The following is a 22,098-nucleotide window of genomic DNA, read 5'->3' as shown; positions in this document are numbered from 1 at the left end:
TTGCTGAGATTGCCGAGATTGTTGAGGATGCTGAGGATGCTGAGAGTCCTGAGGATGCTGAGGATGGTGAGGATGCTGAGGATGCTGAGAGTCCTGAGGATGCTGAGGATGGTGAGGATGCTGAGGATACTGAGGATGCTGAGGATGCTGAGGATGCTGAGGATGGTGCCTCTTGAAGTGCCATGGAAATGGTTTTGGACCTTAATTTCACATGACCTATTGTGCTATGGTGCTGGGACTACGGTTGCTGCAATGGCCTTAGGACTGCAATCACCACATGCAGTTTTGCACTCAGGTCTCCTTTAGTGAACAGTGGACTAGTTCAACACACAGACTTCATATAAAAACCACAACGAACTTCCTTTTACTCTCACACTATCTGTTGTTACCCAGCAGAGGACGGGTTCCCTTCTGAGTCCGGTTCCTCTCAAGGTTTCTTCCTTTTAACATCTTACGGAGTTTTTCCTTGCCACCTTCGCCACAGTCTTGCTCATTAGGGACAAATTCACACATTTAAAATCGGTATAACGTGTTTATATTTTTCTGTAAAGCTGCTTTGAGACCATGTCCATTGTTAAAAGCGCTACAGAAATCAAATTGAATAGAACGGAATTAGAAGTCATTATACGCAAACAGCCCTGGGGAAAAAGTAATCATCGACAAACAGTAAACAGCGACAACGCCGTATTAAGTTTAAACAACTAACGTTTAGTTAATTCCTATCACATTTCCTCTAAACTCCACGGCAGTTCCAGGCAAAAAAACATCTGAAGTTACACTGAGATTAGCCCTAGCGACGCCGGCATTAGCTGTATGCTGCAATATGTTGTGATGAAATGTAAGAAACGATCTTAGTCATCGATTAAAATTGACTCAGTATAATTGGAACCAGTGTAACACTATCCCATAAAATGTAAAACTCATAATTGAACCGTATTTCATTGTAGCGATCTGGGTATGCAAATCCCTGCAAGCCGTCTGGAAAGAAACAGCACAATTTCCAAAATGATTAGCTAGGGCATCCCTGTCTGCACTAAGATTTGTATTCTTGGTCTTTAACATCCCATTAACATTGTCGTTAAGATCTCACGACTAGAAGTAAATCTCTGTCTGTTATAGACTATTGCCATTTACGGGAAAAGTGAGTGGAGTCCTTTTTTGTCTCTCTGGATAAGAGATCTTTCTCCACACTCTAAACCCTGATGTTGTCTTTACTTGACTAAACATTTCTTCAAATGTTGCGTTTTTGGATCCATAAATCAAACATCTGAGTTTGTTTAACTTACAGTATTTACCTATAAAATACATAAACTTAAGATTTCAAGTGTTGTGAACTCAAAATCGTGATTTATTAATTTATTTAGTTAAAAAAAAATAAAAATAAAAATAAAAACCCTCACTCTGGTCTTTCTTTGACGTGATTGGCCATGCAAGGAGTTCTGCCTGGCAACATTGGTAGATCATCAAACGGCGGTCCTCTTCGACTGGCCTGTTGCTGGTTCCTGCGTAGTGAAGTTGAAGAGCGGCAGAGACGGCAGAGACGATGCCGTGTGTGTTTACGAAGAAATGGCAGTCATGTAGAGGACGTTTTGTAAATCAAGTTACTTTTTTTTTTGCTGGAGATTTTTTGGGACACCCTGTATTACAGTGCACTTGAATTGAACACCAAGTTACGTGAACTTAAATATACAAGTTTTGGGAGACCCCATTACTCAATTAAACTGAGGGAACGAGTTTACTCAATCGACTGAGTTCAGTCAACTTGTTAGGGTTTGCAGTGCATGCTTAGCAACTGAAAGACTTGCCTATAGGCCTACGATCAAACCGAAAAGTGATGTATTCCATTAAATGTGGGGTCCTTTTCTTTAGTTTTTGGAAGACAATGATCTGACCTGAGCTATTCCTTTTGACTGTGACCATTTTATTTACATTATTGTAATTACATTTATTACTGTACAGAACTGATTAAGATGGCTCTGATGATAGTACTTTAACTCTCTGCGGGGTCTACCCCCTGATTGAGCCCCCCCCCCTTTTAAATTATTTATGTTCCTTTTGCCTTTTTTTCCCCATCTGTACTAACTGGATTGGGAAGGGTTCAGGATGTCCTTTTGTTCTTGGTTTGCTGGTTAAATGAGGAATAGCTGTAGCACCATGTTATTCTCTTTCTGTTTTTTTTTTTTTAATTAGATTTGTTCATTTGTCTACTGGTAGAAGAGGTGAATTGCTCTAATTGTATTAAAGATAAACGTTTTTTTCCGAATAAAAATAAGATTAAACAAAACAAACAAACATAAAAAGATGATGGGGATGGGGACAACATCTTGGTGAATTTACATCCATCCGTCCATCCATCTTCCATACCGCTTATCCTACACAGGGTTGCAGAGAGCCTAGAACCTATCCCAGTGAACTCGGGTCACCCATCACAGTGCACAATCGCACACACATTCACACACTATTGACAACATGGACAATATGGAAATGCAGCCCGCAACGCATGGGAAACCACACACAGGGTGCACACAGAGTGGAGGCAGCGTTCGAACCTGCATACCCAGAGGTGCGACGCAAAGGTGCAAATTTTTCACGGGTGAATTTTTCATTTGGAAATTTAAAAAAAAAAAAAAAAAAATGAGAATGAGAAGCGTGACTGATCTGTTTACAGCCTCAGCCAAGTCCTGGGATGTGCATACACTATTAGACAACCAACTGATTTGGCTAAAATGCCTTCATCACAGTGCCTTGTACCTCAGATTCACAACCATACAGTATATCGGATGTGGTCTGTTAGAATCCTTCTGCACCAACTTGATGGAAAAAAAGGGTGTGTGTGTGTGTGTGTGGTGGTGGTGGTGGTGGTGGGGGGGGGGAGGAGGGGCATTCTGGTATGTTTATACTGTGCTGCTTCATAAGTAAATACACAGCAAATGATCACACAGCACTTTGATGCTGTACAGAGATATCAGAAATATTTTTACATGGCCAAGAGTGAGTCATGACTTGAATCTGATTAGGCAGATGATGTTGTGGACTGGACAATGAACCAAGGACAAAAAAATGAATTAAGAAAAAATCAACAGAATGCAGCATATGTGAGATTATTCCTATAGGGGGCGACATTTGCATACCCGAGTTGAGACGCTCCCACTCGGACCACTAACACGTGCACGGACTCAGACAAGTCACACAGATTAGTTGTCATCCAGAATGGACACACACTTCACCGCTGCTGGTTTCATGCGCGAGCTCTACAGGAATAATTCCTCCAAGCCTCGATAAGTTTCTAAGAAAGAAAGAAAGAAAGAAAGAAAGAAAGAAAAAAATAAAGGTTATTTCTTCGACTTATTTAAATAAGCAAAGGCAGAATGAACTGGACGGCGTTGAACGACACGGACGGAGGTTTCCACGCCGGGAACACTGAGACTTTAGCCGCATGCTGCACTTGGTCCTCAGCTGTCACAGACCCCGGTTTGGCGCAGAGCGGTGCGCACGAGCGCGACTCCTTCGCCCCGAACGTGGTGCAAGTCGCCGTGATGTGCGTGCTCGCGCTCACCGTGGTCTTTGGCATCTTCTTCTTGGGCTGTAACCTGCTCATCAAATCCGTAGGAATGATCAACTTCCTCGTCACGGATAGAAGATATTCCAAAGACGTCGAGGCGGTTATAGTGAGCGCGTGATGGATCTGTACCTGGCGAGGCTGAGACCTCAATGTGATCCTACCCTAAAGCTGTCATGGAGACTGTTTGGACTTTAGTGCATGGGGAAAAGAAAGAACTATAACATCCACAGCTGAAAGAATATAGCATGATGACATTCCCTGGAGTTCTGCATTAGATGCTTTATTACAAAAAAACAACAACAACTGTTAAATAATTACTTTATTTGAACACAGCCTGGAGTGAAAAAGAGCTTCAAGATTAGGATTACACAGATTATACTCCAAGTTCACTCATTATACAATCCTTATAGTATATTACGCCGTGTTAGTTTGATTTCGAAACATTTTATGCCTCTTAAAACTCTATTATCTAGTCTGCAATAAAACTACTTCACCCCTGTATCTGCATTATTTGTATTCGATTGATTGCAGTTTAAACTTTTAACTCCAACAAATTGTCACAATATTTACATTTTACCGTTGATAAAGGATGACAGTGATGATTATTATTCTTATTACTGGAAAGAAAAGGTACGCCGTTCATTAAGAGTTCCCATCATGTCTGGAATTTTGCATCTCATATGCTGGATAGATGATCTATCAAGGCTCCTAAGTTAAAAACAAAAACAACAAAACAAAACAAATATTTAAAAGAAATCTTCTTTTTCAGAGTAGTTTTTACTTCGCCAACAGTACTATAAGTAAATTCAGGTTTGACTCACTACGCTAATGTTTATCGGTTGCCCTACTGTACCAGTTCACTTATATAAACTGATTTCTCAGTCTTTTCATTTATAAAGAAATGATATAATACATGTGTAAGCTACTGGATTGCCAGATTGCTGTATAAATTCGAAAACCTGCAATGTAATGTACAACCTGTTAACCGTAGCACAAACATAAATTCATTTCCATAATAACGTAATCACTGTGTTCTCTCCTTGGCTTTAATGTTGTGATTGACAGCGATTCAGCATTAATTCACTGCGATTTCTTTGTCATCGTTGCGGTAAACGAGGCCGCAGGACGAAGGGAAATTAACTTGGGAGTTGAAATAAAATTAGTGGTCATGGCAACTGGCCAAACACAATTATATGTCTGTAATGATTAGGAATGACCATTGCCTCATAACAGATTATTGCTAAGAATACAACAAAACTGATGTAACTGTCAAACACTATTAGAATCAGAGAGCAGCCGTAAAGTTCCAGGTGGTTTCAATGGCAATAAAAAGGCTATTAGGGATACAAGCAAACTGGCCAGATCGCAGGCGTTTACTGAACGTACTGTAGTCCAAACTAATAAATAATTCAGACACCCCAGATGCAAGACAAGCTACTCTATAATTCCAAATATGTGAGTCACTTTTGTATCAGTTGTATCTGACATGTAATCTGGTCTAGCGTAAACACTGCTGGGTGAAGAGCGTACAAATGCGTCAATGCGTGAGGTCGTCCAGGGGCAGCATCTGAGATTGTACAAACGTAAACAGATGAGAAGCATGGAACAGCATCTATTTAAGGCCAAGTACTGGGATGTGTATAAACTAACGACAGTCTTTTGAAACTCAAAAAGGACAGCTATAGTACCTGAATATGTACTTGTTCTTATTTCTTGACAACTTCCTTTTTCGAAAAGAAAAAAAAAAAAAAAAAAAAGCATCTTGTGCACTTATAGTTAAAACAAGGCTCAGATATAAAAACAACCGATTTGTCTAAAATTCCTTTTGTGCTACAAATTCACAAGCATATACTGTATAGGATGTGGTCTAGTAGAATCCGTTTGCACCAACTTGGTGGGTGAGTGGTGGTAAAAGAGCCACTCTGGTATGTTTATACTGAGCTGGTTCATTACTTTATATGCCTAAATAAATACACAGCAAACGATGACACGTCACTTTGATGCCGCAGAGATATCAGAAATGCTTTTATTGGCCAAGAGTGAGGAATTCGAGGAATCTGGTTAGGCAAGTTGCGGTCATGGAATGAGACTGAACCAAGGACAACAACAAAAAACAAAAAAAAACTAAGTCATTTAGACACGAATTAAGAAAAGAACAGAATGCATATATGGATAATTAAGCATGTACTAAGAGTAATTTCACTTCACTAACCTATATGTTCTATCTTTATGTGGCTCCTTATTTCAGCATAAAGATGGTCAGAATGCACTGATAAATGCTGCATTCAGCCGACCTCAGAATTCGAGCTTCAAAGTGAGGGAAAAAAAATGGACTCCTCCTTTTGTACATCTTTTATTAACAGCAAGCGAGCCAGCTAACTGTTTATTGATCTAAAAGAAATACTTGTATATACACCGTCAATCATTTAAAGGTAAGACGTGCTAGTTTGGTTACTGTTGATGTTGGGAGCAGCCATGTTGATTTGACGTCACTCGCCGAACTCAGGGGAACTTGTTCACCCTAAGCGCCCAAGTAGGAAGTCCGAGTTGATGGGGTGTTTTGCCCGGAGGTCACGAATGATGAGCTACAACCTCTATTTGAATGCTGGAGAATATGTTCTTTAAGAACAGCTCTGAGAGTAGAGCCGGCTGCAAGGCAGATCATAGGTTTATTTTAAAGAACTTGTTCTAATATATGTTGTAGTTTCTATAGTAAGAACTTCTTTTGCTTTCCGTGAGGAGACGGTTATTTAATATTTGGAAATGCAAACTCACAGCTGTCCCACCTCTGTTCATGTTAGTATATCCCATAATGCAACTAAACAGATATTGCACATTATTATTTTGTACATCGTCTCTGCACGGCCAATTTTTTTTTATTTTTATGTAAGTACCAGAGAATTGACTGGTCTGGACTGAGGATTACATGGGGCTTATGTTAGATAACGTGTGCAAGTTTGAGTTTGATGGTGCGTCACTGTTATGTAAACGTTTCACGCTGTAGATCTAAAGGTAACCGAACACAACTTGTTTAAAGTTACAATAAAATTTCAAATCTCAAAGTTATTCATAAACATTTAAACAAGTTGTGTGAGACTATAATTGCTTTACTTATTACTTTAATTAGTAATGTTATACACATTTTTTATATATATATATATATATATATATATATATATATATATATATATATATATATATATATATATATATATATATATATATATATATACACACACATATACATACACATATACACATTTTTTCTTTCATTCTTTCTCTTTATATATCAATTTCTGTCTTCTGATTATATTATAATTTAAAGTGTTTGAATTATTGATTAGCCTCATCAGGATTTAAATACATCAAATGCTTTCAGAAATACTTTTTTTTTTTTTGTCGATTTGTTACATGCAATATCATAAAAGTAGAAATGACTGGACGCACAACTCTCTTCTATTTGTGGAATCTCTGCCTTGGGGTGGTCAATAAAATAGCACCAACCAAATATTTTATATTGACTGTATGTCTCAATAGCAACCCATGCTGTCTCTGATTACAATGTCCACAATAACCATTAAACTAAGTACAAAACCAAATCTATTATTAGACTGCTGTTTTCCTTGTGGTGTACAACTGAACATTGCGTACAACTAATGATGTCACTAATGATTCTTAAAAAAGGCGACAGTACAACACTTACTCGGGCATTTGTGTTTATTGACCTTTGTTCTTTTATACATGAATTAAATGAGAATGATAAAATGATGTACAAGCTGAGGTCTAAATCAGTAATTATTATTTTTTTTTTTTATATTTCTGAGTGGTCCACAGGTATAATGCCAACAATGAAAATAAGACAAATAATAATACATCACAGAAGAGGATAGAGTTTATTCTGAGGAACTGCTGGAGGTGTGAATTTGGGACTGTTCTGCAACTAAAAATACAACAAAAGGAGGACAAGATATTTAAAACAAATAGAATATATGACAAAAATAATATCACAGAACATGAGAGAAATGTTCGAGACATCCCGTAACTGCATAGATGTAAGCGTCTGAAGGTTATTCTATGTCTAGGAGCATTTAAGACCTTTACAATATATACATCTTAAACAGGAATGATCACCCATCTTTTTAGCATGCGATTAGTATGTGTACAGCCGAGATGTTCCTGTCCTGCTCCAGTGCAATGATTTGCATACCCTCCTGATGCAAGTGTGAATGTGAGACCAGACCCGAGGTCCTTTCTTTGATGACTAGGACGATTTGGACATTTGCTGTAACAGCGTATCAGATTTACAGCAGGGGAGAGAGGAGCATGAGGTGTTTGGAATCGAATCAAACCAGACTAAAACCCAGACGTAAATTCCTTATATTACGAGACGAGAGTTTACGAGGCTGTAGTTTAAGAGTTCACAAGGTTCATGATGTCCTTTCCTGGCAGATGCAATAACTCAAACCAAAACACAAACAGAAGGAAGAAAGAAAAAATGTTCTAGCTAAACATGACTAAATCTCAGCATCAGCTGAAGCAGTGCATTAGCTAATTTCGTTTCAAACAGAACGCTCCTGCTGAAATCGAATCAGCGCAAAAGATGTTAAATCTCCATCTCTTTCAACAGCCAGATTATTAACTATTTATTTCATTACAAGACTGTCTGCCTTAATAAAACACAAGAGAGACCAGATACCTGCATTTCATTAATCACATAATATGCGCATTTCATGCACATCACAACTAAGTGATGTCCTGGACCAATGAGTCCGTACGTGCGGCAAATAAGCAGGTTGTGTACGCTATTCGCGTTGTGCACATAATTATCCTATTTTAATTAGAGTTCTTTTAGCACACAAACCGAGATGTGCATTCCAATAAATAACAGGAGCTTTCAGAGATCGGAGTCCTGATCCTTAAAAACACAGATTTAGCAAGTGGAAATCACTAATTTGCGTTAAAATTAGTAACAGATTTGTGCTTTAACACTTTATATGATTAAAAAACAAAAACAAAAAACAACATAACAATGGGCATAATTTGCATCGTACTTTTTTTTTTTAATTACCCATATGTGCCTGGTGATCATGCCGATAAGGTGAGGATAGCGTCCTAGGCAATGGCAGGGTACATGAGTGTGCATGTCTTAGATAAGACACCAGAAGAAAGTGAGTCCAGCCACGATGCCATTGAGTATAGCCATGCTGTAGCCCATATGAAAGGAGTGGCCAGTCATTTGCCTGCAAACCAGACACACACAGACAACACTTTAATCTTCCACCACTCAATATGTCTGCACAGGACTGGAGCCTAGTGTACATTATGGGGAGAAAAACATTAACTCACACCAGGAAATGACAGGATGCATCACTCCTGTCAATCCTACAATGGACATGTAGAAAGTGTGGTCATTGATCTATAAACCCAGAAGCCTATAAAAACGCTATTACAAAACATTGTGGCATCCCATGATAGCGCTCTCCATTTCGGTAATGGCCAATTTATCTAATGCTTTTAGAAGAGCAGGATCCACTTTGACTGGTTCTCGATTAGATCTTTAAAACATACCGAGTTCATACGCCAGTGCTATCTTTAAATGTTTTTCTAATGGGATTTGATTTCATCCAATTTAGCTGACGGAAATTCCCAATCCTTGTAAATCTGTTCCTGTGCTGTGTAGTAGTATTGCTCAGTTAGGCCTCATTACAGAGAAAACTATAAAACCATCTCTTTCTATTGAAGAGGGTGGATAAGGTCATGTGACCAAATTGCGACTCTTCAGAGAATATAGAATATTTGGGTTCCTCAGACCGAGTGAGAACATGATTCCAATTTTTTATTCTATATGCCATCTTCTCCATAAGTAACTAAAACACTCACTAATCTCTTCGATATCTTCCATAATTAGATAGCTCGGTAAACTACTCTCAGGGTTCGTTAAATTCGGCGGGGGTATGGTGTGGAATCTCTCAACCGATATTTTCTGCTGTGCAAGCCGGGTAAGGACTCCAACGCTTCAATCCGACTTCCTGATTCAGAAGGAAATAACATCATACGGAATGAAACCGCAACTTTAACTGTGAAATAAACTGCATGGACCATGTCAGCACAGATTTATTTTACGAACTCAACTACTCAATTATTCAAATATGAAGCTCGTTATTTAAATATGAGTCAAACAGTGGTTCTCGCAGCACTGAACCTTCTGGTCATTAAACCAGAACCTTGACATGTGAGAAACCACTGCTTTTTCATACTTTAAAGCTTGAATTAACCAAATGCATTTATCAACAAATGAATTTCTCCACCTGTGCAGGAAGTGGAGGGCAATTTGTTTCAGGCCAGAAGTGCCTTACAGGCTTTGTATCTTTTCTTTTATCTTTTACTTTTTTCACATTTGTAAGTCAGTGATGTCTTTTCGCAGAACGGGATTAGCATTCGGTTCTTGAATTATTCATCACTGATGTTTACTTTGTTTATTCATGTAGGTTTTATTAAATCCCCCCCCCACCCCCGACATTTTAGAATAATAATAATAAAGTAATCAAAACTCTGGAATAACACAAGTGGAACTATGGTAATTATATTTTGGATTTTATATCACAACAAATAAAAAATAATTGTGTATTTTATCATCTTCAAAGTAGACCCCCTTTTTGCCTAGAATTTCCAGAAATGCATTCTGGGCATTTTCTCAACCGATTTCTTGAGGAATTTCCCCGAGACGCTTTTTAAACAGCATTAAAGGCGTTCACACCTTCTATATGCTGGACTCTTATTGGCTGCTTTTCAGAAAATTTCGCTCCAAGTCATCCATTAAAAAAAAAAAAAAAAAAAAAATTGTAAATAAAATGTTACTTTTCCAATGAAAGAAATGAATATGTTGTCACGGTTATATTTTTGTCTCCAACACCGATTTCACACATTTAAATCATACACCTTCAGATCAAAAGGTTTTTAAGATCACGAGAAACATTTCAGTCAAGTGTCCACAAACTTTTGACCAGCGGTGTGTGTGTGAGATATACATCAGCCCAGTGAGTACCGAATTGTTTAAGCCAATTTAGGTTCATGACTTTAAAACTGTGGTCTGTGATGTATATCTAGAGGGTCATTAACTATATCGCTCTATTAAACTCACATGACACTTATGGGAATTACTATCAACTTGTAACATATTTATTATAATTATTATTCAGTTATAATGGCTGGAAGCCTAAGCACTGGCCACTGGTAACTGGCTGAATGTTCTCATGCTTGTTTTCAGGTCTACTGAATGTGGATAGATGTACAGGAACGTGAGAGGACATGAGGATGTCTTTGCTATTGTGTGAAACTATGTGCAGGGTCAATCAATAGGGATCCGACAGGCTGGTCAATAAGCTGTGGAATCGGTGTGCGTAGGCTGGTTAGGGCCAGACATAAGAGGGACGGAGGTGTGTGATTATACAACTCGCTCACATGACTGTTTGACCTTGCAGTTTATTACCATCCCACAGACAATCAATAATGTTCTACTACTCTAATGGCCAATCAGGTGCAGGCTCATGGGTTTTTTCCTCCCATGGGGCATGTTGTATCTAGCTGGCTGTACATACAGACTTTGTGTTGGTACAGAAACGAAAATGCCTCATTATTAAAAATAACCCATTGTCATAAAGCAGATGTGCAACATCAACCATCCTTTAATCTGTAAACCACCGCACCTGAAGGAGGCTTGTTTTTTTGCACTTTTGCAGTAAAGTACAGCCTTTCCAGCAGTTTTTCCATCAGGAAGGACTAGTGCTCCAGATTTGAGGAAAAAAAGGAGCACACACAAAAAAATAGTGAGCATTATTACTTTGGGAAGTTTGCATCAATCTCACCTTTATTGACCGACAAACTTTTAAACCTTACCCAAGAGTAAAAAAACTTTATCTGGCTGTTCCGTCAGGTTTTCACATTAGCACAAATGCCCTGGATGTATAACCCCAAACAGACTGGAGAAAGAATGTGCTCAACAACGTGAGCGACAATGTGCAAGCATGCCCGAGGTGAGAACTTTTGAGGTCGTGACGCAAATATGGAGTCAGCTTCGGCCAACCTTTCTAATATCTCCGAACTTTGCATAAACAAACCTGTTTGTTATAGAAGCATAAATGTGAAGCAGAGCGAGAGAGAGAGAGAGAGAGAGAGAGAGAGAGAGAGAGAGACACACACACACAGAGATTGATTGGTGGAGAAAAGAGTCTTGTGAAAAGGTTCTTAATCAACGTAGACCTTTGTTTATTAAATAAATATCACCACATCAAACTGGTTGGCTATTGGGCACAAAATCTGGTGTGCATGCATGCTCCAAATTCAACTTTACTTAAAAGAAACGAGCAAATGTGCCTAAACAAAAACACTCGCACTGTAGAACACTGCAGACTGAGTCGATCAACTCCTCGCTAACGTCCATGCCTAGAGTAATTACTGCACCCTTTTTGGCTCTGGATTTAAAGAAGTTGAGTAACATCAACTTGAGCAGTCAGTTTGAATATTAACTGGAGGTGCAACATGATTTCAGTCACTTGAAATATCTAGCAGTAAGTGTCGGGACACGTACAGTAATAATCTTAGTGGCTTCATCAGATCGGAAAGAAAATCTCATCTAGTAGAAGCGCTTGGGATGGGTGGCAGAAGCACCCGAGATACAAGAGGGTCTACATGTCAAGCCCCGTCAGTCACACCAAAATGGCAAATCTGCATGTAAGTAACTGAGGTGTGCGTGGAAACAGCAGGTCTTGCTTAACATACACGAAGCTCCTCCATCTGACGGAGCTTTACTCTCAACATTTAATACGGACATCACAGGACCTACGTGTTCTTATGGGATGAGATTGCAATGCGACGGAAGAGAAATCTTCTGGAAACTAAACATAATCAACGATGATACAATGATGGCACTGGAAACATCACGATATGCGTTACCGTCCTAGTTACGGCTGGCCCGAATGTTCCACTCTCAACAAGCACATCATGTCCCATTTAACTCCATCAGTCCCTCACAGACAATTCACTCAAGGGGCAAGTACACTTCAATAAAAGTGTACTGTTATTTAAAAAAAATTAAATAAAATCTTCACGGCAAAAATGAACCTGAATCAATGGGGCCACCATATTATAATACTTATGTGATTTTTAACTTTAACTGCTGTAATAGTTGTTATAAAGTCAACATACATTTACTGTAGCTATAACCCACACGATGCACAGCAAGAAATATGTGCCACAGAATACTTGTTGAAACGGAAACCTGCCGGACATGGCCGTTTCATCAGTGTAACAAAGCCTGCCTTCTAGCGCGTATTACTTTTAATCCTCCAGATATACAAGAAGTATATAGACGGGTGCAAGAACACTGCTGTTTGTGCACCTACTGTGTCTGCACAAGAAATCACACATTCAGTATAGCCCTAAAAAAAAAACATGTTAAAACAGTATTTAGATGTGAAGATGAGTTCAAAGAGATTTGGTTTTAATTGTGAAATACTGGCTGGGTTAATGGTGGTGTTTGGCTGACTAAATTTACCTGTATCTGGCTGGAGAAAGTGGTGTGGGGGGGAACATCCCAGGCTCAAATGAGTCAAAGTAGGTTAGAGTCCAGGAAAAGCTGCAACATAACACTCCAGCCAAGGATGAGAGAACCAACATACTCCAAAAGCCTGGAAATACATACAAAAGTGCACACGTATTGGTCTTAATCATGTTTTTAATTTTCTTTAAATGTGACCTGTCGAAAGCGTGCCCCATAAGAACCAATAAGCAGTTAGGAAATAAATGCGAGAGTAGAAACAGGGAACATTAGACAACATAGATTCTTTGATTGGTCCAAGAAATCTACTCCTTGCCTTTCAGTCACAATCCAATAGTGTCATGACTTTTAAAATTGGCGGGGAATAACACGAATAAATAACACCCTCTTTCTGATTTGAGACTTGGCACGCGGGCAGCCTCACATCAGCATCTTTATTCTACCACTGTGTTCACTTCAACTATAATTTGACATTGTGAATGTAGTGTAAATGTAAAAAGCTTGCAACCCCCCCTCCCCCCCAAAAAAAAAAAAAAAAAAAAAAAAAAAAAAAAAAAAAAAAACACAACCCAAAAAAACCCACAACAACAAAATCCAGCAACAAAAAAAAACATAAACAAGTGACTTGGACCTACCTAGAAGTCTTACGTCTGTTCCATCTTCAGTGGGAACTCTCTCTGCCCGAAGATCTTGGGGACCAAAAAAATGTATTAATTAAAAATTTTTGATACACACACACACACACACACACATTAAATAAAGCCACAATTACATACAATACAAATGTTTACAGTAATGACTGCAAATACATAGTTTCCATTTTCTTTAATTAACTTTGTGTACATGCTTCTTCGTTTTCTAAAGTAAAGTGCTGTGAAAAAGTATTTGCCCCATCCTGATTTCTTCTCTTTCAGTGTAGATCTCATACTAAATTGTTTGAGAAATTAAAACAAAATCTATGATTAAAAACAAAGGCAACCTTAGTAAACACAAAACACTGTTTTTAAATGATGTGTATTGAAGCAAAAATTAGTTATCCGATACCAACTGGGCCTGTGTGAAAATGTATTTGCCCCTGTAGTTATTATTCCCCAAATCTATGAAACTGCATTCATAATGGGGTTCAGCTGGACTAGACACAACCAGGCCTGATTACTGCAAACTCTGTTCAATCAAATCGACACGCAAATAGAACTTTTTCAACAGCATGAAGTTGGTTGAAAGGTCTTACCCAGTACCACACTATGCCAAAACTGAAAGAAATTCCAGAAATTAGGAGGAATAGGGATGTGACAGTGAGGAGATTTTCCCACCGGTTAATTGACGTGAGAACACTGGTATTACCCGTATTTATATCGCTTATAAATCGCTTATGAATGGCCATGTGCATTTCACGATCAAATTAGCGGCAATTCAGGGGAGTAAATCCAATATATTGCCAAAAAGGTGCTTTTACATTTTGCTTTGAAACCAAATCTTCTGCCATCTTCTCGTCAGTCAGCTCGCCTCACCCTTGTCACGTGATGAATTAAATCCAACTCCAGCTGATCTGTGCTGCGACTCTGACTCAATTGGCTCATGTTTAATTGAGCAGACGCGTTCAGTTTTTACTTGTAGCCTCTTTTCTCTAAATGAACTAAATTATTTTTTTTACTATAAAAAAAGCAAAACGACAGTGGAGGCAGTGCCGCGGTGGGCGAGGGATGTATTCGGTGTGTGGATGAACACCATGTAACACCGGTAACACAGACTATCGCAGCAAGCCTAATGAGGAAGAAGGTGATTGAAATACATCAGTCTGGGTTACAAAGCTATTTCAAAGGCTCTGGGACTCCAAAGAACCACAGCGATAACCATTATCTCCAAATGGAAAAACCCGGCACAGTAGTGAACCTTCCCAGAAGTGGCAGACCTTCCAAAATGCCTCCAAGAGCACAGCAGCTACTCAGCCAGGAAGTCACAAAAGAGCCAAGGACAACATCAAAGGAACTACAGGCCTCTCTTGCATCAATAAAGGTCACTGTTCATGACTCCACTTTCAGAAAGACACTGGGCAAAGATGGCATCCATGGAAGAGTCATGCTAACCCTGAACATTAAGGCTTGTCTGGATTTTGCCAAAACACACCCTGATGATTCTCAGACCTTTTGGGAGAATGTTCTGTGGACTGATGAGTCGAAAGTGGAACTGTTTGGAAGACAGGGGTCCCGTTACATCTGGCGTAAACCAAACACCAAATTCCACAAAAAGAACGTCATACCTACGGTCATGGTGGTGGAAGTGTGATGTTGTGGGGATGCTTTGCTGCTTCAGGGTCTGGGCGACTTGCAAAAACTGAGGGAAACATGAATTCTGCTCTCTACCAGAAAATCCTAAAGGAGAATGTCCAGTCTTCAGTCCATAAGTTGAAACTCAAGCGCAACTGGATTATGCAACAAGACAATGATCCAAAGCATAGGAGTAAGTCCTAGAAGTTAGAAAGACTGATCTCCAGTTATAAGCATTAGGTTGCAGTATTTCTGCTAAAGGTAGCACAACCACATTTTAAGTTTAAAGGGGCAATTAATTTTTCACATGGGTGATAGGTGTTGGATAACTTTTTTGCTTCAATAAAATAAATAACTCAAAACTGTATAACATGTTTATTCAGGTTTCCTTTGTTTTATGTTGTATTTCATCTGATACACAAAAACAGATCAATATTTTTTCCCCAGCACTGTATATCAGATCATTCACAGGTAACTTCTTTTAACATTTTGGCTACATAGATGCATAAAAGTGCGGAAGTATAGATTTTTATCTTATTCTTACAGATTTAATAGCTAAGTACAACAGATTTTTTTTTTCACACACAAGTGTAAAGACATGACTAACATTAAATAAGCATCTGCTTTCATTACTGAGCCCTGCATTTAGCTCCACCTTTTAATTCGAAAAGCCTCTGCTTAGTTATTATAGTCTCAATTACAACAATAGGTCAACCCTGTTACTGTATACATCTCTCATTGTAATCTTATCAGTCCGTACAGGATGTCACAGGGTTTTTTTTTTTTTTTTTTTTTTTTGGGGATTGTTGCGGCCAAAAATGCTCTTTTCAAAATGAATTTTTTGTGCTTTTTTTGGTGTAAAACTACTTGAATTGGCAAAATTGCAATTGCACGAAGTGATGTTTGTTGGTAAAGGAGACCTTTTAGCTGTACTTATGCTCGATGCACGTGCATCGAAGAGGGCTTTGGTCGAATGCGCGTTGTGACCATGTCACATGACGCATCTTGGCCCAAATCTGCGGTAATTTTGAAGCTCCTCCGAATATTGCAGAGTTTGAATGATTTTGCGTTAATTCCTGCAATCGCAAAACCGCACAAAACAGTCTTATAAAAGTTTTGTGCCGTTCAGATTTTTTAAAAATATATATAGCATCTATAACGTGCACTCACATAAACCCAACTCTAAAAAAAAAAAAAATGTAATCAAAACCAGAAAAATGTCTATTTCACAATTTTTCTCAAAATCAGTTTCTTTTATATATTCAGAACAAACAAACTCTCTTTCTAAATGACCTGCATTCATGAACGTTTACTGCTCCGAGCCCTAACTAGAAAGATATTACAGAAGAATTTCCCAAAATGTTTATTGTGGGATCTAGTTGAGATATTATGCTGAAAATGACATAAAATTGCTTTTAAACCAGTATACGCTCTTTTCTCAAGTAAACAATAAACAAACAATTTTCCAACAAACCTTTCGATGAAAGTCATTGTCTTTAAAGTGAAATAAATATTTTAACTTCATTAACATAAAACAGTCTCTCAAACTTTTTCACACCAAGGACCACTGAACCAATTAAAAATAATAAATTCACGGACCCCCTAACCCCCAGTTTCGCCCAAACCAATCTGCAATTTAACAGTCGCAAATTAGCCTAATGTTAAATGAGTTTTAAAACTCATGTCTTGTTGTTTACGTTGCTGTCTTAATGGGAAGAATGGAGCTGCTTTTGCCAAGACATCAGTGAGGCAATGTCTGGTTCAAAACCGGAGAGTTTTAGTCTCATATCAGTGGCGACGTTGATCTTGTATCGCTGCTTTTATTTTAGACCAACACGCATGGAATAATCCAACTTCACAGTTGTAGGTGGTTGGAAACGGCATCAACAGTTTCAGAGCAGAGCCAGCCAGCTCAGGATGCTCAGGTTGGATGTGGACCCAAAAGTCCGTCAAAGATTTCACTCCAAAGGTCATCTTCAACTCTCCATCTGATGAAATTTCCACAAGGCTGTCAACCTCTCTTGCTGAAAGCTTGGAACTGAGATGTACGATGTGCCTTTTGTTCAGAAATGGATTTCTAATCCACTGAAAGCCTACATCCAATTCTGGGAAATATCCTCCCAATTGCGAGTGAAGGCCTTGGGGATGTTCCTTGAAGGCCGCAACTGTATCGCCATCCGGCTCCTTTTGAGCAGTGAAGAGAAAATCAGTAGGCGTTGGGAAACGATCGAATTCTTGAGGTTCGAGACGGGCACACCACAATCCCGTCTTGACGTGTGCGGCATGCCAATTGGCAGGTATGCCAATTTTATGAGCGATAGTTAGTCATGGACTCGGTCATACAGTTCGTCACTTTGATGCAGGAATAACCTGACCTCATTGCGCAGTTCAAATAGACGGGTGAGAGCTTTCCCGTGCGAAAGCCAGCGGGTTTTGTATGTTCACTTCCCATTTCTTCACATAACGCTTTAAAAAGACGCGTTTTCAGCGATTTTGATTTTATTAACCATTTTCACTCCTCCAGTATGGTTTTCAGACACTCGGGCATTTTTTTCACAGCTAGTTGTTCTCTGTGATAGTCCCTTAGATAGTCGCTTAGATAGTCCCTTGTACTGTGCGGTTATCGCAGTTGCACCGTCTGTGCGTATGCCAACACATCTTATCCAGTCGAGGTTATGCTGCACAATAAAATCCTTAAGTGAGTCAAAAATTGCTTGCCTGTAGTGTTGGTTGGCAGTGAACGGCAAAAAAGAGATTCATCATGCACTCCGCCAGCATCGACGTACCGTACAAAACAGAGCAGATCTGCGTCATTCCCAATATCGGTGGACTCGTCCAATTGGAGGGAGAAATACTGGCTTTGGCGTAAACGTGTCACCAGCTGATTTTCAATGTTTTCAGCCGTAGCTGCTATTCTCCCCCGCACCTTGTTAATTTCACTGCTTGCTTTCTCCTCCAACAATATATCAGCCATAACTTTGGCAGCTGCTTTAATTAAATTCTCACCAATGGAATGAGGTTTTCCTGCTTTCGCAATCAACAGTGATATCCTGTATGAGGCCTCTGTAGCCTTCGCATTTTCCCCAGGTACAACCTGTGAGGCCTTCTTTGTCATGTGTCAGTCTCGTTGTCTAGCGTTTAGCTGGTTTCATAGCGTCGTTAACCAACGAGTCGTAGCACAAAACACAATGCGGTTTGGGATCCTCCTCATCCCCAGTCTAAAAAAAAAAAACAATGCAATTTTATATAATCTCCATGGTATTTTCATTCCACTTTTGCACCGGATTTTTCTTCATGTCGAGTTTCACAGCTTTTCCTGTAATCTGGTGGCAAACCATGGGACTCCAATGCAATGCTAGCTCCACTTCCATCAACGCGTTTCACCTTGCCTGTAGTGTCAAATGTTTCACTTGATTTTCATTTAATTGAGTCTGTCTTCAGCCACATACCCATGATCTTCACAGTCTGATAAACGTACAACTGGAGAAATTTAGTAGGCTGACTGTACATGCAAACAGCAGAATTTTCTTTAAGTCACGCTTAGAGTTTTTGACGTAAATTAAATAAACTGCCGTCTCTAACCAGGCAGTGTCGCAAAACGGTCAAGTATATTTGGAATCGATTGTGCACTTTGAGAAACACCGTTTTTAAAATGATATTTTAATACATTTACTCATAGACCACTATGGGTCTCTTGTGGACCACACTTTCGGCACTTTTCCACCGCACGGTACGGCTCGCCTCTCCTCTCCTTGCATTTTGGGGGGTTTCCACTGTGGATAGTACCTGGTACTTTTTTTTTAGTACCGCCTCGGCCGAGGTTCCAAGCGAGCCCGGCCGATACGAAATGTGAGCCATGCCCCGAGGGAGTAAGGATTCTCCTTGACTCCTCGTTCTGTATTGTGCCCGAATAAACGTGTGCCATTTAATACACACTTTGCGTATGGTAGTATTCTGTTACTTGATAATCATGCATCATTTATCTGATCATAGATAAAATTACAACAAAGCTTTCTGTCTTAGATTTTTACATCTCGCTCGTTACCGATTTCCAACCAGGCGTTTATCGAAGTCACGTGTATTTGTACAGGGCTTCGATAATACAACATTATTCCTGCGTGAAGGTGAGTGGAAGTTGGCGCCCACGTTGAAGCGGCACAAAACTGCAGTGGAAAATCAAGCTCAGAAAAGCAAAGCGAGCCGAGTTGAATCGAGTCGCGCTGTACTGTGCAGTGGAAAAGTGGCCTGAGAGAAACACGGTCATGAAAAGACTTGTTCTTGTTTGTTTCACTAAGTATGCAAATGTATGTAATGTATATTAAATTCGACAAAGACTCAAGTGCAAAAGTGTACGTAAGAATAGCAGTAATCAAAGGGCAAAAATAAACAGGGATGTATATTGTTTGGAAACCCCCCCCCGACCTATTCACCTGTTTTGTCTAGCCTTAAATAAGAAACTAGGCAAGTTTTGCAAGTAAAAAAAAAAGATTGATTCGACATATCTTGTTAGTTCTACTTAAATTTTAACACCCCACAATCTATTAATGAGAATAATTTATTCAGTATTAGCTTAATAACTCCTACTTCTTAAGCTGTTTCCCAGACAGTAAGCTAGATGTTGCTTACCTTGCCCCCCCACAAGGGTCACAAACGACTCATTAAATGATCCGTTCGAAAGGATTCATTATAAACTCCTTTCGGAGAACATACTCCGCTCTGATTGGTCAGATGTCCCAGTCTGTTGCGATTGGTCTACCGCCGTCAGCGAGCAGCCGATGTAGACCAGAGGCGGGGCTTTTTGTTACAAACCTACCAAAGTTAGTACAGGAAGTGAATCTGGAATCACTAACGACTCGTTTCAGCTGTTCAGAATCGGTTCCTTCTTTTGGGAGTCCATAACTCCGTTTGTCGTGCACTTCGATTTTATGAAACTTTGCAGATTTTTTACATTCACAAACAGCTCTATACACACACACACACACACGACATGAAAGGTAATACTTGATAAACCATAATAAGTGCACTTGAAAGCATCATCTGGTGTACTTACCATTCGGGAAACAACATCCAGAATAAAAATTCTAAGCTAAACAGGCAATAAATTACTCTAATTAGATTGTCCGGTTTTACTCATTACGCCAAATCAAGGACATGTCAAGGTAATGAGATAACTCAAATTAACAAGACATTAAGTCTAAATAAAGCGATATTAAGTGGAAATTACAAGTAGTAATGAAGTCAAATAAAGGACGTGATACTTAACAATAGTTCCATAACAGAAAACATACTATATTTCTAGATATTATGATGCCATGCGATGTAACAAACACGTCGGTGAATAGTTGATATCGATATCAACCGTTGCAAAGGACAATATCGTGATAACGATATACTAGACAAGTCCTACAATGTACAGTAATGTAAACGACCTGTTGCACTCTGCGTGTGTGTGTGTGTGTGTTGATAAAGCAGCAAAAGCGATATGATTTATGAGGCCTTACCTTTGAGGATGATATAAAGGAAGGAAGAGAGTATAGCAATAAATGAAACAACGACCAAACAGCACAGCACGGAGCAGATCCGGGCTGGCCAATGGCTTCTCCAGTATCTCTGCACCGGAGACCTGAAGCGGTGATACCGAGACTTAACGTGGCTCCAACTGCTTTCCTCTGAAGTCGTGTTCAAACTGGCTTGATGTGTAGCATCATTCATATCATTATCCTCATCTTCATCCCCTGAAAACGTGTCCAGCGACCGGAAACTCAACGACATGGCCGCTTCCCGTCGAAAGTTTCGAACACTCTGGCTACAAATGGTCACCACTAGCCTTCTAGCTAGCTCGTTTACTATGCTCACGTCTTACAAAGTTAATCTTGCGGAAAAGTGGTGCTTTAGTAACAACTGTCTAAAACTAGCACAATAACGCGAATAGTCCATATGACTGCTGTGAACGGTCGAAAAAGATTCAAAACTTTCGCTGCTTTCAAAACATCGCGGTTTAGGCTTCCGCATCCGTGATGGGTCCCGCCCACTCCCATATTTGTCTAATCCAAATCGCACGTTGCCGCGCCTCACGCAAATGATTGGATGAAATGACTGTCAATCAAACCCGAGGCTTAAACCTGCGTACAAACCTTTCCGTGCGATTGAGGAATGATTCAGCGTGAAAACGTTGCAGAAGAGCATTTAGACATGTTTGATCCTGTTTCGTAAGACTTGTGAAGATTAGACTTATTTAATTATTTATTTTTAAAAATACAACTGTCCCCCCCCCCCCCCCCCCCCCCCTTCGATTGTTTGAAAGAGCAATGAATAAGGAGTATTACTGTGACTGCCATACTCTTTCTGAATAGGGGTGTGCATAGTTATATGATGATATACGAATATATGATTTTTCAATAAAATGATTGTGTTTTATTTATTTAAATATTTGTCTCATTTTATTGGTCTAATCCAGTGGTTTTCAAAGTGGGGGCCGCGGCCCCCCTTGGAGGCCGCCAGTGGTCGCCCGGGGGGACTCAACAATTTGGTGTGAAAAATAAATAAATATATGATTTTCTCTTACTCTCAGACAACCACACACACACACACACACACACACACACACACACACACACACAATCAATTCCTAATGTAATGTAATGTAAAGATGTAATTATAATTTTTAAAAAAAGTGAGATATATTCAGAAGTCTGTATTTTTAATGTGTTTTA

At 39.3% G+C, this 22,098-nt stretch overlaps 2 protein-coding genes across 2 annotated transcripts; one reads left to right on the top strand and one right to left on the bottom strand.

Moving 5' to 3' along the window:
• Nucleotides 1-3,038: 3,038 nt before the first annotated feature.
• Nucleotides 3,039-4,586, top strand: rprmb (reprimo, TP53 dependent G2 arrest mediator candidate b). The gene has a single exon (XM_017482441.3). The coding sequence runs from the start codon at nucleotides 3,369-3,371 to the stop codon at nucleotides 3,678-3,680; it is 312 nt and encodes a 103-aa protein (XP_017337930.1). The 5' UTR covers nucleotides 3,039-3,368; the 3' UTR covers nucleotides 3,681-4,586.
• A 2,675-nt stretch (nucleotides 4,587-7,261) lies between these two features.
• On the bottom strand, nucleotides 7,262-21,423 carry arl6ip6 (ADP-ribosylation factor-like 6 interacting protein 6). The gene is made up of 4 exons (XM_017482440.3): nucleotides 20,887-21,423; nucleotides 13,754-13,807; nucleotides 13,116-13,248; nucleotides 7,262-8,802 (listed from the first exon to the last, which is right to left on the bottom strand). Exons 1-4 carry the CDS (start codon nucleotides 21,155-21,157, stop codon nucleotides 8,709-8,711), a joined length of 552 nt encoding a protein of 183 aa, XP_017337929.1. The 5' UTR covers nucleotides 21,158-21,423; the 3' UTR covers nucleotides 7,262-8,708.
• Nucleotides 21,424-22,098: the final 675 nt, after the last annotated feature.

The sequence above is a fragment of the Ictalurus punctatus genome, chromosome 12, assembly GCF_001660625.3.
Source record: "Ictalurus punctatus breed USDA103 chromosome 12, Coco_2.0, whole genome shotgun sequence".
In the NCBI taxonomy this organism is placed as follows: Eukaryota; Metazoa; Chordata; class Actinopteri; order Siluriformes; family Ictaluridae; genus Ictalurus; species Ictalurus punctatus.
This window is presented reverse-complemented; position numbering and strand designations above follow the sequence as displayed.

Bases quoted from the DNA above. Each gene is read 5' to 3' on its own strand.
- rprmb (XM_017482441.3), top strand. From the start codon at position 3,369: ATGAACTGGACGGCGTTGAACGACACGGACGGAGGTTTCCACGCCGGG.
- arl6ip6 (XM_017482440.3), bottom strand. From the start codon at position 21,157: ATGTCGTTGAGTTTCCGGTCGCTGGACACGTTTTCAGGGGATGAAGAT. The intron at 13,808-20,886 runs GTAAGGCCTCAT...TTGGTCCCCAAG, and splicing joins CCTTTATATCATCCTCAAAG to ATCTTCGGGCAGAGAGAGTT. The intron at 8,803-13,115 runs GTAAATTTAGTC...TCTGGTTTGCAG, and splicing joins CTTTCTCCAGCCAGATACAG to GCAAATGACTGGCCACTCCT.